General features: G+C 36.2%; 1 protein-coding gene across 2 annotated transcripts in view; it reads left to right on the top strand.

The window, feature by feature from the left end:
* The window catches only part of LOC110807826 (nuclear pore complex Nup85-like protein), a 34,763-nt gene extending 18,493 nt beyond the window's left edge, over window positions 1-16,270 (top strand). Inside the window, exons 11-18 of one of the 2 annotated variants that reach the window (XM_088208270.1) lie at window positions 32-188; window positions 11,065-11,166; window positions 11,281-11,337; window positions 11,477-11,623; window positions 14,905-14,975; window positions 15,095-15,182; window positions 15,457-15,513; window positions 15,838-16,270. In XM_088208270.1, the coding sequence (XP_088064396.1) occupies window positions 32-188; window positions 11,065-11,166; window positions 11,281-11,337; window positions 11,477-11,623; window positions 14,905-14,975; window positions 15,095-15,182; window positions 15,457-15,513; window positions 15,838-16,032 (874 nt within the window). In that variant the 3' untranslated portion in view covers window positions 16,033-16,270. The remainder of the gene's footprint in view (window positions 1-31; window positions 189-11,064; window positions 11,167-11,280; window positions 11,338-11,476; window positions 11,624-14,904; window positions 14,976-15,094; window positions 15,183-15,456; window positions 15,514-15,837) is intronic. The other variant, XM_088208271.1, reaches the window with a different exon arrangement.
* The last annotated feature ends 404 nt before the right edge of the window (window positions 16,271-16,674 follow it).

Raw genomic sequence — 16,674 nt, 5'->3', positions numbered from 1 at the left:
CACTTCTGCTGTTTATTTGACTTCTCACCAGGATGGTTGCCCATGCTATAGAATTATTGACAGCTGCGAGTGATCAAGCTGAAAATCTTCTACAAGAAGAGCGTCATAATTTGGGTGGAATCAGCATAGAGGAGCTTCATCGACTTGTCTATGCTCAAGTTCTGTTTTCTCATGCATTGACTTGGCAAGTGAGTTCAAATAAACTAAAATAGGGTGATGATTTATTTGTAGCTAAATTGAAGTTTCAATTCTTTTCGTTTTTTAAGTCAAACTTTGATTTTTTAAACCATTTTGCTACCATAAGGTTTCTTGATGTGGGACCTTGTGGCATAGTATTTACTAATATATATAACTATGAGAATATTGTATTTTAGTTGGATTTCAGTAGTTATTATATTTTGTCAATATTTTATTTCTTGGTTAGTTGTTAATCTTATTTTATTACTATTTTTCTATTTAAAGATTTTAGGTCATGTAGCGGCCATATGAATTTATAGTTGCTTCATTGTTACATTTTAGCCTATTAGTAGAATCTGTTGATGCTTCCATTCATTGAGTGCTTAATAGCCTTGTGATTCTGGGTTTTGTCAATCTGTGTGATTGTTGATTGAGCTTTTTTTTCTTTAAGATTAGTGTCTATTTGTTGGGCTTATGCTTCTTCTTCTGCTGTCAAAAGGTAATAATCTAGCCAAACGCTAAAACGAAGTGCTTGTAGATAAAAAGTAGAAAAGGATTTTATATGCTAGAAATAGATGCTTTTGAGAAATGAAATGTGAGAGGTGGACATCTGAGAGACCAATATTCTCAAATATTTGTCATTGCATAATAGAAAGACATCTTGATTGGTGACATTTTCAAAGACCTTGGGGGGAGGAGAGAGTGTGTGACAAATTACTGCTGTGAGAAACCTCTTTGAATCCCTCATTCTTTGTCTTTATTTCATCCCTTTATACATTTAATTCACAGTCAAAGATTAAAGAAAGGTTGGAACTTCTACAGGAATCCCTATCTAAATTCATGGCCGCATGTTTTTCTGGCTAAGTAATGGGAAACTTTTCTCTTATTATATGAATCCAATTTTCATTTCATCCGGAAAAAACTATCTTTTTCTTAACAACGTCGGTATAAGAGATGTGAATCCGCATGTCCAACGGATTTCTTGAGTGTTCGAGTTTATTTAGGGCCTGAAACAACTCGAAGCATGGGTCTAGCTTATTGATACAGGCAAGTGGATCATTTATGATGAAAAGGATGAGTTTCAAGCGAATGATTCGGAGTTCTTGCAAAGTGAAACCGTGCAGTACCAGACACGAGATAGTGATTGGGAATTAACGAGTATGAGAATCTTGTCACCTTTTCTTCTGTGTCCTCGGATGGTAGCAATGATAGTCCAGTGTGGTCTTTGGCAAAGAATGAGGTTTTTCAGTCAAATCCTACTATACATTTTTGAACAAATATGAAGATAATGACAACAGATCCCGGTTAGACAAATTTGAAAGGTGAAAGTCCAACCAAAGTGTCTTTTTTTGCTTGGGATGCCAGCAGAGAGGGGGGTAAGGTGCATTCTGACTATTGAGAAGTGGATGAGAGGGGGTAAGGTTCTGGTGCATGGATGTATTTCTGTAAAAGGATTGCGGAGACATGCAACTATTTACTTCTTTGGTGCTTGGAGGTTTACAAGCTTTATATCGTGGTCTATGGGTTATTAAGAGTGAAGAAGGTGATGGCAGGATCAGATAGATATGAATTATGGACGTGGAAGAGTCTCAGTGGGAGGAGGAAACATGCGGATCTCATTCTGATCACTATTTTTTGGGCGATTTAGAAGGAGAGAAATGTAAGAGCTTATGAAGTGGTAGATAATGATAATGATTTCAATTTAATTAGGGAATAAATAGTTTCGGACCTTTCGATTTTTGTTATTGGGTCATGCTTTGTTCTCTATGAAGGATTTAGAAAACCTTATTGACTTATTGATAGATATGTAAATATTTTGTATACAGGTTGGTGTCCTTTTGACATTATTGTCAATAATATATTTGCTCTGTTTATTTTTATTGTTTTGAAAAGAAATATGATATAGGAAGTGAATAATACTTTTAATAGGTATGTTTTTCAGGGATGGGGTGGTTGAGAAAGTGTCTAGGCATTGGATTGTTAGAATGGTTTGTTTTAATCTAGGCATGTTTGTTTAGCATTTCACTTTATTATCTGTCTTTGTTTAGAGTACCAGCAGGAGTAGCTGAGAGAGTGGGGGATATTATGAGGGAAGTTTTTGTGGGTGGGATCAGAGGAGGAACCTTTGGTAGTTTGGGCATTGGGAATATGAAGTCAAAAAACATGTCTTTATTGGTTAAATAGCTGTGCTATTGTAGCACAGAGATCAAAAGTATCCATGGTGGTTAAAAGAATGAATAGGATGTTGTGACTATTAACTGCACCTAATGCAAAAGTCCATGGAAAGCTATCTCTAGCTTACTTAACCTATTTACTTCCTTACCCATTCAAAGTAGGAGACGACTATAGTGTTCTGCTTTTGGAAGGATCATTATAGAGGTGATAGTCCAATAGCGAACCAATTTTCCCCCTTTGTACTATCTATTCTCAAGCCATTATGCTCCTATTTTTTCACTTTCTTTGTCACTCTGATGGTAATGTAGCCTGGAACATTCATTTCTTTAGGCACTTGAACTATGGGGAAACAAATGAGATGCAGACCCCATCAAGTTTGCTAGAACCTTTCACTACTCTCCGTAGTCCAGTAGTAAGGGGGGCCTCTAAATCCTTTCGGAGCATACACTTGTAATTCTTTCTTTAATCACACAAATTGCTGTCACGGGCCTTTGACCAATGTGTTTTTTATAGCTAAATTTTCTTCAACTGTAAAGTGTTTTGGCGTGGATCGCAAGTCTAAACATGTCAAACGCCAACAAGTTGGTACAAATTTGTACGCATAATCAAGCTCTTTCACCAGAAAAATGTGTTACGTGACATAGTTAAGGGAGACGCATAATCAATTACTCCCTAAATGTGATTTGGCTTGGAAATTGTGAATTTTTTTTTTTAAAATAGAAATTGTGAAAGTTATTGTATGATACATTTGGATTTAGTTGGATTAGGCCTCCTCTGGAAAAAAATAATATGGTAAGAGTTTACTCTTCAACAACTAGCTTTAATTGATATTTTGAGCAATTAAGTGTAGAAAATGCTTTATTTCATGGCAATCGGAGGAAGAGATATGCATGGATATCTTTTCAGACTTAAAAGAAACACTAAAGGATAATAAAACGTGCAGATTGAAGAAACCATTGTATGGTTCAAAGCAATCACCAAGGGCTTGATTTGAAAGATTTGCCAGATTAATATTTGCCACCAGGTACAAATAGAGGCATAGAGATCATACACCGTCTATAAAACACTCAGGTTGAGGGGTAGCCATGATTCTCTTTGGTATATGATGGTAATATAACTATGACAGGAAATAAGGGAAAGGAGAACAAAACATTTGGAAGATGCCTAGTTAGAGAATTTGAAATTAAAAAAAAAACTTGGGAGACTTTAGTACTTCTTAGGAATTGTAGTAGTCTTTTTGAGGATATACATCTTTTTTTTTAATTGCAGAAATCTGTGACCAATCTCCTAAAGAAGACAAGAAAGCTAGTTTGTAAACCTTTCTCCATAATAGTTGAGCAAAATCACAAAGTAGAACAAGCAAATAAAGATCTAGTTGTAGACAGAGAGACATGACAAAGATTAGTAGGAAGACTTTTTATCTATCTTGTTCATACATGGTCAGATATTGCATATACCATGTGGTTAGCCAATTTTAGCATAACTTGAGAGAGGTTGGCTTTCATGTGAAATTAATTTACAGAAAGGCTAATCTTGTCAGAGGAATTTTATTTAAAAGGAATTTTGGATTAATCCTTGTGACATACAATAATGCAGATTATGTAGGCTCATTAGTTGATAGGTAGTCTACTAGGATTATTGTACTTTTTTTGAAGGCAATCTTGTCACGTGAAGGAGTAAGAAGTGGAATGTGATTACCAGATCAAATGCAAAGATGAAGTTTAGAGTGATGGCACAAGGTGTGTGTGAATTCTTAGGAGGACTCAAGATAATTTAGAAGATTTAAAGATCATATAGTAAGGGCTGATAAAATTATTTTGCACAAGTCTACCATTAACATTGTTCACATCTTGTGCAATAGAATGGAACAAAGCACATTAAATTAGATAAACTTCATAAAAAGCAGGTTGGACAGTGAACTAATTTGTGCTTAACACATCTCAACAGATGGTTAACTTGTAGATGTGCTAACACAAGGACTCATTGGTGCGATGTTCCAAAAGATTTATCTTCGAGCTTGAGGACAAAAAATAGGTATTCATCAGCGTGAGGGAGAGTATTGGAGAATTCCTCAATCTTCTATTTTAATATCAGAAAATTAATTTTTCTAAAATTATCAGATACTCACTAGGGAATTCCAATGATATGTAGTTTTGATTTGGTTTGATCAACTGTAATTAGTTTTTCATTTTTGCTCTTTGTAAAAACTATATACATTCATATATGTGCTCATTTGTTAGAAGCCTTGGACATGACACTGATCTTGTGAAGGTTTATTGGAAAAGTAGAAGAAAACATAGAAGATGAAGAACGAAAAAGGGAGAAAGTAGAAGACTTTTTATTTGATTTCTGATATGTTTACAATTGATGGAAGAGACTTTTTATAGGCCTAAAATACATTAAATAAATTCATTATTCAATGCAGAATCAAGCTTGCTAGAGTTGCACAGCTGGAATTGTGTGATGATGATGATTGGCGTCGTCTACGGGATGGATTTGGAAGGCAGAGGCGTTGGCTGTGGAGTCTTGTTAGGGTTGGTCAACCCTAATCCCAGTTCATCATTTTTTCGATTATGCCCTTTTGTGTGAACATTTCATTTTTTCCCTTCTTTCTATAATAAACTCTAAGGGTTTTTTTGACAATATCCTCTCCTTGAACAGTAACCTTGTCCTCAAGGTTGAGATGCGGGAATTGGTGTCATAAATACTCATAATCTTCCCATGTACATTCTTCGGGTGGAGCTCATTTCCAATGGATAAGGACTTGATCTACAAGTTGACTACCCCGTAATATAGTTTTATGTTGTAAGATATGTTGGGATTGTAACTGATGAAGTCTTTTGTGGTTTGTGGGGGTAAGTCTTGTTGGATACCCTGTGTGTCGGGAATGTATTTCTTGAGTTGGGACATATGGAAAACTGGGTGAATCCTTGATTCTTGGGGTAATAGGAGCTTATATACTACATTTTCAATTTTCTGAGAGACTTGGTGGAGTCTCGTCCCTTCTTGAGTGTTCCTTGTTTAAAAGACTGCAGTTTGAGTAATCCCAATCGTCTACTTCAAAACTTCTCTCACTTTGATGATTATCCGCATATTGCTTGATTCTGGCTTGTGCCTGCAAGAGTTGTTGTCGTATGGTTTTGTTGGCCTCTTCGCGCTCCGTTAGGACCATCTCTATGGAGGATAATGCGGAGTCGAATTCTATAGAGTTGAAGAAATGCGGAGATGAGTATCTGTAGAGTCCTTGGAAAGGTGTCATCTTCAAGCTTGAATGGTACAAAGTTTTATACCACCATTCAGTCGTAGCTAACCATTTGGCCTAAGTCTTCGGTTGTTGATTAGTCATGCATCATAGGTAGATTTCCAGATACTGATTGAGTCTTTCTGTTTGTCCATTAGTCTGGGGGTGTTATGTGGTACTGAAGAGCAAATTTCTCCCTACTGCATTCATTAGTTCCTTTTAGAATAAACTGGTAAATATTTTATCTCGATCAGTTACTATGACTTGTGGAACCCCGTGTAGCTTGTGTACCATCTCCATGAAACTTCGGGCTACTCCGGTTGCAGTGAAGGGATGTCGTAAGGGAATGAAATGCCCATACTTGGTGAAACGGTCCATTACCACTAATATAACGTCCTTGCCTTCTGATTTGGGCAATTGTTCAATGAAGTCCATAGATATGTGGGTCCAGGCGTGTGGTAGAACAAGTAATGATTGCAGTAATCCGGGAATGAGAACTCGTTCTATTTTGCAGCGTTGACAGATATCGCATTATTGGATCCACTGTAAAATTTGTTTCTTCATATTTGGCCGATAGAAGTGTTGTTTGACCCTTTCATAAGTAGCTCGAACTCAAGAGTAGGCCTATTGTTGAATTGTGACACTGGTAAAGCAGTTGGTCGCGAAGTTTCTTTTTGTCACCTATGATCAACCTCCCTTTGTATCTCAATATCCCTTGTTGTAGGGAAAAAAGCGTTATGGTGTTAGGAGAAACTATTAGTTTTGATAGCAGTTGTTGGGTGAAGGGATCATTGGAGAAACTGTCACTTATTTCCACCATCCAAGCAGACATGGATATAGAGAGGGTGTAGAAGATTTCTGCTTCAGAGTCAGGGGCATCCCTCCTTGAAAGAGCATCTGCTACCTTGTTGGACGACCCTTGTTTGTATCGAGTGGTGTAATTCATGTTGTACCATGGAGGAAACTTTTTGATCTAACAAGTACTTTAAACTACGCTGATCCATTCTGATGACGAATGAGGTTCCATCTAAATAGTGCTGCCATTGTCCTACGTCATAGAGAACGACCATTAGCTCTTTCTTGTAGATTGACTTTGTTTGATTTTTGGGACTGAGGGCCTTGCTTATAAAGGCTATAGGTTGATTTTCTTGCATTAGGACCTCTCCAATTCCCTTGTTACTTGCATCTGTCTCAATAGTAAAAGGATCTCCGAATTGGGGCAGTTGTAGGACCAAGCTGGAAGTCATAACTGTCTTTAATGATTGAAAAGTTTGCTCTGCTTCTGGATTCCATTCAAAGACACCATTTTTTAACAAATTGGTGAGAGGTTGGGCTATGATTCTTTAATTTTGTATAAACTTGCGGTAGTATCCTGTTAAGCGCAGAAACCCTCTAAAAGCCTTAATCGTTTGAGGATTTGGGCCAGTTGACCATAGCTTTAATCTTTCGTGGATCTGTTTCTATCCCTCGGTCTGAGATGATATGCCCTAGATACTCCACCTCTGTTTGAAAGAAATAACACTCGGGTTGCTTTGCATACAACCTATTATCTCGGAGTGTTTTCAGAGCTTTGTTCAGATGGATAAGATGCTCTTGCTCAGTAGTACTATAAACTAAGATGTCATCAAAGAAGACCAATACAAACCTTCGGAGAAAAGCCTTGAATATGTGATTCATGAGAATTTGGAAAGTAGCAAGGCATTGGTCAAGCCGAAAGACATCACTTTGAATTCATAATGACCTTGGTGTGTTCTGAAAGCTATCTTGTGGATGTCTTCCTCATCCCTGATATGATGATTTCTTGCCTTAAGATCAATTTTAGAGAAGATATGTGCTCCATATAATTCATCAATGATGGGTATGAGAAACTTATCTTTTACGGTCAGAGAGTTTAATTCTCTATAATCCACGCAAAACCTCCGCATACCATCTTTCTTTCTGACGAGCAGTACCGGTGAAGAGAATGGGCTACGGCTGGGGCGTATTAATGAGTTCTTCAACATTTGTTGTATATGCTTTTCTATTTCATTCTTCTGATGGAACGAATACCTGTAAGGTCGAATATTCACGGCAGCATCATGTTTGGATAAGGTGATGACATGATCGAAGGCTCTGGCCGGTGGCAACCCATAGGGTTCTTGAAAGACATCCTGATATTGTATACGTAGTGCTTTTAGTGTTGGGTTAGACATCTCAGAAGTAGGTACCTTTTCTGAAACTTCCATTATTAGAAATACTGTTCCACCTTCAATCACTTGCTTATGTTTGGCCCACTGTTTTGCCTTGGATGCTTCGCAAAAGTCACAACCCTGTAATGATATTTGTAAATTTTCATAATTGAATTGTACAGTTGCATGGAGGAAGTCAAGCATCATTGGGCCGAATTGCTTCATCCAGTCGACCCATAATATCATGTCATACTCTCTTAATGGGATAATGTAGAAATTGTAGGTGAACTTGTAGCCTTGCATGGTCCACGTCACATCTGGACATTCAAGGAATAGATATCTTTTGCCTGTTAGCGACCATAACTGTTAGGGGTTTACTGTTGACCACTTGATTCTTGATCCATGATCCATTTAGAAGCTCTTTCTTTCAGGAAGGAATGTGAGCTTCCATTATCCAGTAAGACCAACATATCATGACCTGATAATTTTTCTCGTATTTTCAGGGTGCTCCATATGGTGACCCCTTCTATTGCTTGGAAGGACAGAGTGCTAGTAAGGTCATCGTCAACCTCTTTAGCTTCCTCAAATGTTTTGTTCTCTAGAGTCTCTTCTGGCATGATCTCCTCCATTGCCATGACTGTTTTGTTAGAGCACCGGTGCTCTGAAAAATACCTATCTCCACATTTGTAACAGGCTGTTGATCTTTAGGATCTGCTCCCTTTCCCGTGCCCCTGAAGGATATATCATGATATCGGTCTCTTTTTGATGACGGAGTTTCATAACTAGGAAGATAGAGATATCGGAGCTCTATGACTGATTGTTCTTGCAGTAAGGCTTGTTCGAATGTTTGGTTGAGTGTTTTTAGCTTGAGGATCCTATCATGGGTTGTAGCTGTGGCCTGAAGTTACTGATAGAGGTGGATATAAAATATCTCTCTGAAAGTGTAGAGTTATTTGCATCATAAGAGAACGTAAGTATTCAAAATTTTTAACAAATTCGAGAATGGTACCTATTTGGTATAACTTGATGAATGTTTCTATGAAATCTTTTCAGGAAGGTCCTCCAAATCGTCGGCATAGTTTTCCACGAAATGTTCCCAATTGAGGATATCAAACTTCGCTAACCATCCACGATAGCATACATCGGCAACTTAGCCTAAATATAGAGAGATGCAATCTCCACTTTTGTTCATCGGGAGTGTGGTGAATCATGAAATACTTTTCACAACGCCGGATCCATCCACGAGGGTTTTCTCATTCAAAAAGTGGAATTTTTACCTTAGGGAGTGCGTAAATGGGAGGCGGACCAGTTTGGTGTGCGATTGCAGGCGGTCCAGTGCGGTCCAATAGCTCAAATGGGTGATTTTTGGGTAGGTTGGTTCGAACTGGTTTTGGGCTGGGCTGGGTCGGGTCATACTAGGCCGGTTCGGACTGGGTTGGGTCGGCCAGAGTGATTCGAGCTTCGTCGTGATCCGGTCCGCTGTATGGTTGGTTCCAGATCAAGGCAGCGGGATCGGCAACAAAAGGGACTTCGAACCCTTGTTTTCCGACATTTGCGCCATATGGGAAAGGAAGAAGGCCTCCACCCGAATGGGTCTCGGCTTCCTATCGTGCTGAGTTTCATTCGGCCTGGTCGGGGGTTCTGCATTAGAGCAGCTAGAGTATCACATTGAACTGTCTGCGTGATTCATCCATGAATGCTGATAGCTTCAAATCGATTTCTTTTACGGTAAGTGATTCGAGATTTTCTGGTTCTGTCATTGGGGCCTTCTCCTTTGATTGTGTTCAAATGGCGATATCGAGGTGCCATTCGGCTGGTTATGGCTCCGATACCATCTTGTTAGAAGACTTGGACATGGCTCTAATTTTGTGAAGGTTTAATGGAGAAGAAGAAGAAAACAGAGAAGATGAAGAACGAAAAAGGGAGAAAGTAGAAGACTTTTTTTATTTATTTTTAATATGCTTACAATCGATAGAAGGGGCCCTTTTTATAGGCCTAAATACATTAAATAAATTCATTTTTCAAGACGGAATCAAGCTTGCTAGAGTTGCACAGCTGGAATCGCGTGATGATGATGATCAGCATCGTCTACGAGATGGATTTGGAAGGCAGAGGCGTCGGCTGTGGAGTCTTGTTAGGGTTGGTCAACCCTAATCCCAGTTGTTCATCATTTTTCCTATTCTGCCATTTGTGTGAATATTTCTTTTTTTAAACTTCTTTCTGTAATAAATCTTAAGGGTTTCCTGGCATCGTTCTTAATACATAAGAAATTCAGTTTCTTTTAAAAATATGTAAAATATGTTCTTTCTTAGCAAGACTTAAAGATATTTTAGTTGGTGGATGTATTACCTCTGCTGATGGGGGTTTTTGACCGATTTCTTCTTAGATTGAAGTTTTGTTCAAATTCAGGTATTTATGGGCAATTGAAAAGAAAATCCTTATGAGGGATTTGCAATCTCTTGACGACAATGTCTATGTTCCCTGGTAAAAGTCAAATTTTTTTGAAGAGGTAGAGGTTTTGATTGATTTCTTATGAGATGGAAGTTTTTTCCAAATTCAAGTACTTACGGGCAGTTGAAGAGAAATTCCTTATGATGGATTTGCACTCTAGATAACTCTATCTAAGATTGCTGGTCAAAATCAAATTCTTTTAAAGAGGGGGAGAACAATGCTGGACTAGCTAGCATAACTTTAAGTAGGATAACTACTAGAACTATTATATTATGACAGAATTCTTGTAATTTTTGTTATGATTTTATTTAGTTAGAGAAATCTTATTTTCTTGTCACTTTCTTTATTTAAGAATTCATTCTGCTACATGGACATCTTTATAAATTGCTTCATCATCGTTTTACATACTACTTATGCATAAAATCTATTATATTTTCATTAGTTGAGTGTTTAACAACCCCATGATTGTGATTGTGATTGTGGATTGCGTTGTCTTTGTTTTACTATTTTTCTAGAATTTTTTATGTTTTGCTAAGTCATTTCTCCATTAATCATCCATACTAATACTATTAGTTATATAGTTTGGAAAAGAATGTTAACTGTGTCAGTGAGTTTTACTAGCAAAGATCAAGTTAGTTGAATGTTGCGGAAAACAAACACAATGTTCTCACTAATAAAGAAATTTCAAAGAAGTAAATTGCTACCCAAGAAAACCACAAGGTTTGACTTAGAAACGACCAGCTATGTTGGTGAAATTATTATTTGCCTTTTTCGTAATGATTGTAGTTTAAACATTTATAATATTTGTCTTTTCCGTTTTTCTTACTCATTATCTGTTTTTACACTCTACAGATTGCTCCCATTTATTTGACATCCTGTAGGAAGCAGGGAATGGGTCTGCTGGAGATGTTGTTGCACAAGCAGCCTGCTCAACATAATCAATTGCTACTTAAAGTGGGACAAATCTTTGGTGCCCTTTTTCTATTCTTATGCATTTTTAAAGAAAATTATTCTGGCTTTTCTGTCTTTTATACTTATTGCTTGGACAATGTTTTTTCTTTTATGCAGAATTTAGAGATTTGTCGCCTATATGAACTTGATAGTGTTAGTTCTGATATCATGAAGGTATGGATTTGCTGCCTAATATTATATAGATTTGATGTCTAAAGTATGGTGACTTGAGTCCAATCATCATTAAAATGTGAGACATTATTATCTTGTGATTGGGGGTTTCTATTAAATCTTTTAGAGTTCTAATGTTTAGATTGCTGGAGTACACCACTGGAAGCATGGTAGAAAAGGCTTGGGAGTTTTTTGGCTTCAGCAAGCAAAGGACGAAGTTCGTCTTAACAGGATTGCACAGCAGTTGTTTGATTCTGTTGGAAAGTCACTCTCAGATGAAAAGTTCGAGGTTATTACCCGTCCTTGCCTCAATATTTTGTATTGGAGACATTTCTTGAACAATTATTTTATCCTTCCTTTTATGCACCACCATAGAAACAATGAAATAATCATTGTAGAAATAATGATTATCTATTTGAATTTAACTTGAAAAATTTTAATATAAATCCAAAACACAATAGAGTTGATTTACATATGATAGTTGCAGTTACTCTTGGTGATCCTTCAATAGGAGAGGTATAATTTAATTTGAAAATTTTAATACAAATCCAAAACACAATAGAGTTGGTTTACATGTGATACTTGCAGTTATTCTTGGTGATCCTTTAACTGGAGAAGTATAATTTAATAGTCATGTGGTTCTCATGCTATTTAAAGTTAAACATTTATGTTTGATTATGCATTCAACTGAGTTAAAACTGTTGGGAAGTGTATTTGTAAAGTAAGGTAAAGTGTATATTTGTGATAGATCCTTCCCATGTAATTAAGAGTGTTTCCCATTATTATTCATATAAATCATTTCATATAAGGCCCAATTATTTAATAAAATTCATACTTCATTCTAAACATGGTATCAGAGCTCTAAGTTAAAAAAACTTTAAAGCTTTTCTACAGATCCTATTCGATCTTTGTTACTGAAATAAGAAAATCTTAGAGCGGACTAGCCTTCATAGCCGACAACAACACTCCAGTTGCCGACAACCACTGACTTGCCTCCTACCACCTAGCCAGTTCTATCCTCCAAGCCACATAGCTAGAAGTAGCCAGAGCAGCTGCTAGCACCAGTATCACGTGCTTGCGCCCAAACAAGCCGCCAGAATCGCTAGCCAAAGCAACCTGCACCTCTACAGCTTGTGTCGGGCCAAGCCAGCCACCAGCTGTGCCTCAACCACATCTTAGCATGCACCCTCCCTCTCCAGCAGCTGCAAGCCGAAGCATCACACCACTCCTGCTGCCCAGCCCCTCCACTCCTTTGCATACTGCTGTCCAGCGGTGATCCCTGGCCAATTATATTTTTAATTGGCCTTAATTACCTTAAACATTCCTTTGAAAGATGTTGGAAGTTATGTCCCAGTCTACCGACACAAACTTCCCAATAGGAAACATAGCACAGAACAATGACAAATTTTAGTCAATCCAATTTGCCTATTGCTTTAATTGTAATGGTTACTTGAGTTGGTCACAACTGATTTGAACCTCCCTCAAAAGTAAGGAAAGCTAAGCCATACAATTGCCACTGTACCAAAGTCGGAAGATCCCATTTTTTATGCTTGGGACGAGAAAGATTCAAGAATTATGGCTTGACTCGAACTTTATGGCACCAAAGTTAGTAAAACAATTATGTGCATGCCTACAGTAAAGAATATTTTGGTTTCAATCCGATAAACTTATTATTCCAAGAGAAAAGATGCAGTTCGGATATATGACTTTATTGTTAAAGTTTGAAAAACTAAATAAGACAACAAGACAGTCAGAATATACACGCTTATGACAAGAACTTGACCAATATCGTAGTATCATTATAGAAAGTAGTAAAGACACAACAACCTTGAAAAAGACTTGTTGAGAAAGATATAGCGGACTGGTTTGTTATAGGATTCAAAGGAAGAATATGATCAGGGGAGAGTTTAGATCCTGGCGAAGGAAAAGATTCCATTCTTGAATGAGGTGATATCCTTAGTTAGCACGGAGGAAAGTAGAAGAGGAGTTATGCTTGAATCCTGCACCATGGAAGGCTCCATAATGGTAACTAAAGGCTCTAAACTATATCGACTGGGGAAGGAATCTATCACAATGAGACTTGAAGCGACGGTAGGGAGGATGAGGAAAATCTTTGGTGTACCTTCTGCAAGAAACCAAGGCAACATTAGAGAAAAGTTTTAAAAGCTTTATGGAAAGCCGACCACCTCTAGCAAGGATTGAAGACACAAGAAGAGTCAGAGATATGCACATATAGCCTAAAAGGAGAAAACTACAATAACTTTTGATCTCAATGAAAAAATTAAGCGCATTTAAATCCGAGTAACTTGAAAAGCTTAAAGGTATAGGTCTTCTTACACATTAAATATGGTTTATATTTACAATGGTTTAAAAGCTTGTCATGGATCATAGATTCAGGAGCTTCCAACCGCGTAACCAACTCCTCTAAGTTGTTTAACGCTTATGCTCAATGTTCTAACAGTAAAAAAATTGCCTTTGCTGATGGTTTACTAATTATTGTAGCGGGAATTGAAACCATAAACCTTAATTCCTACCTCACTCTTAGGGATGCTCTCCATGTACATAAACTGTGCAACAGTCCTATATCAGTAACCAAATTATCTCATAACTTTAATTGTAAAATGATGTTTTCTCATTCTCTCTGTGAAATTTAGGACTAGAACTCAAGAAAGATGATTGGATGTGTTAAGGCTTGGGACAGGTTATACTTCCTGTACTTCCTGCATATGCCTAACGTGCCCAACACCGTTTTTTCTACCTGCATATTAAATAAGCTATAGTTTTACAACAAAAGTCTAGGATACCATTTTTTTTCCCCTTAAGGTCGTGTTTCTTTCTTTATTTTCTAATTACAATGTTGAAGCTATACCCTGCGATGTATGTGAATTGACAAAACACCAATGTGTAATCTTTTTTCCTAATAATAAAAACAGTAATTTTCTTTTTTAATTAATTCATTGTAATGTTTGGGATTCCTCTAATATCTCTAATATCTCTGAGACACGGTGGTATGTTTCTTTATTGATGGACTGTTCTCGAATTACTTGGATTCCCTATTCGTTGTGGAGAGAGATCCTTTTCGTTGGTCTATTGATTTTGTGGTTACGGTGTAAAGGTAGAATCTTGTAGCATCTTTACTTTCCTCAGTTTCTTTTAAATAGATTAACCTTCTTGACTTTTTTATAGGTTAAATCACAAAATCATCTTTGTTAATAAAGAACAATGGTGCTATTATTTCTTGGTTTTTGTTTATCATTTGGTGTAGTATTCATCTAATTACTTTTTGGGGTTTTAAGAGGATGTTTATCTTCTTTTCTTGTATTCTTGTTTTTCCCTTTTGCATAATAATATTTATTTATTTTTTTCAAAATTAACTCCTTTTTCTATCCCCAAAAAGATTTAACGTTACTAATGTGTTATTGCTTGGCTGGTTGAGCATAGTAGGGGTCTCATACCCCAGGGACCAGAGCCCTTGAAAGGGGATATACCAATTCTATAATCTACTTTTATGTTATTAATGATGAGAAAACATTGCTCACATGTAACATATTCTATACTTTGTTTGCACAGCAATGGGAAGGCTTAATCGAGTTGTTAGGTTCTGAATCAAAAATCGCTGGAGGACTTGAGTTTTTGCACAAGTAGGAATCCTAGTATATCTGTTTTTCCTCTGTCTATCAAAAGTGAATCAACTGAAAATGATTTTTTTTCAACTTTTAATTGATTTTATTTCTCTATTCCAACCTATGTTGTGCTCCAGGTATAGGGATTTCAAGAAGTCCCTTCAGTATATGCATGATGGAAAAACTACAGATGCTGCACGGCAGGCTGTAGAATCACTTGTATCAGTATGGACTAGCAATTCACATTCTATATTATTGTAGCTGCAAACCTCAAAATACTTTAGCTTAGAGATTTTAAAGGAGTAACTTTATTACGAGCTTGATTACTTTGCACAATTGGGTGGACATAGTAGTCTATTGTCATATAAAGAAGATCTATATATTTGAGTCGTATTCTATCTCCTTGGACCTTCTTTTAATTTAAACTATCGAACTATTCTATTATACATTTTTACTTGTTTTTAATTCAAGATATATCTTCTTTTATATGAAACTGCAGCTCATGAAAAATCCTTCTACACCTCAACGCTTTTGGTCACGACTTCTGTATGATTCGGTGAGCTCTTTTATCAAGAAGTTCAGATTATCTTTTTAGAGAGATGGAGTTTAAAATTTCTCCAGTAAGTTAGCCTGTTGAGCGTAGGCCATTGCTGGCAATTGGCAGGAAGTGGGTGCAGGTCATCCTCTTTTTCCCACGTATTTCTGCTCTGCCACCAAGTAAAATGGTTATCCTTTGACCATACATTCTAGTTGAAGATGATTATCAATGCTCACGGGCCTCTGATTTTTCTAGAACATTATTATAATATTATATGCATTTATTGTAGTAACATCTGTATATGCCTTTTGTCTTAATCTGTTGTGAATGTTCCTATGGCAGTTGAATTTACTTAATTGGAAGGAGCGTCCTTTGCTAAATGTCTCCCAGGCAAATCTTTTGATGAATAAATTACAAGAGTTATCCATGGCAAGATTACGCCCAGACTTCATTGAAGCTGATCTGCCTCCTCAGGGCTTATCATCTGTGAGACTAGCTCTCGCCACTAATCTTGGACGTGCTAACCTAGAGGAATAATTTGAAGCTACCAAGTTCTTTGGCTAGATCCCTTCCCTCTTTTATTCTCTTTTTCCCCCACCTCGTGATTATACTGATATTATTATGGGAAGTTTTTCTGTATAGTTTGTTGTTTTTTTTCGTTTTTAGATCTTTTAAAGTTTTATTTAGATTATGGTTCGACGATGATGTTATATTTTTTTTATGATAATTTGATAATTTTTTTTTTTATATTTTTAATATTTTTTATTATTTACAATATTACTATTCTCTTTAATTTCTTATACTAACACTTATTATATTTTTCTTCTTCTTTTAAAACTATTGTGTATATATATATATATATTTATATTTTTCTTCTTCTTTTAAAACTATTGTGTATATATATATATATATTTTATCATATATATATATTTATGTTTTTACTTATATATTATACACTATATAATATTTTAATTATATATGTATATAATATATTTAATTATATATAAGTATGTATTATGTATATATTTCTATATTTAATATTATATATATATTTAATTTTTTTATTTTTTATTTATTATTATATACAATATAGCATGAGTAAAATAAAAAATTTGTTGAAATATACAACTATATTATCTTATGTAACACCCAAGTGTTTATTTTTATTATTTTATCTTA

The sequence above is a fragment of the Carica papaya genome, chromosome 7, assembly GCF_054855325.1.
Source record: "Carica papaya isolate Zhongbai chromosome 7, ASM5485532v1, whole genome shotgun sequence".
NCBI lineage: Eukaryota > Viridiplantae > Streptophyta > Magnoliopsida > Brassicales > Caricaceae > Carica > Carica papaya.
Note: the sequence above shows the minus strand (reverse complement) of the source record. Positions and strands in the feature narration are given on the sequence as shown.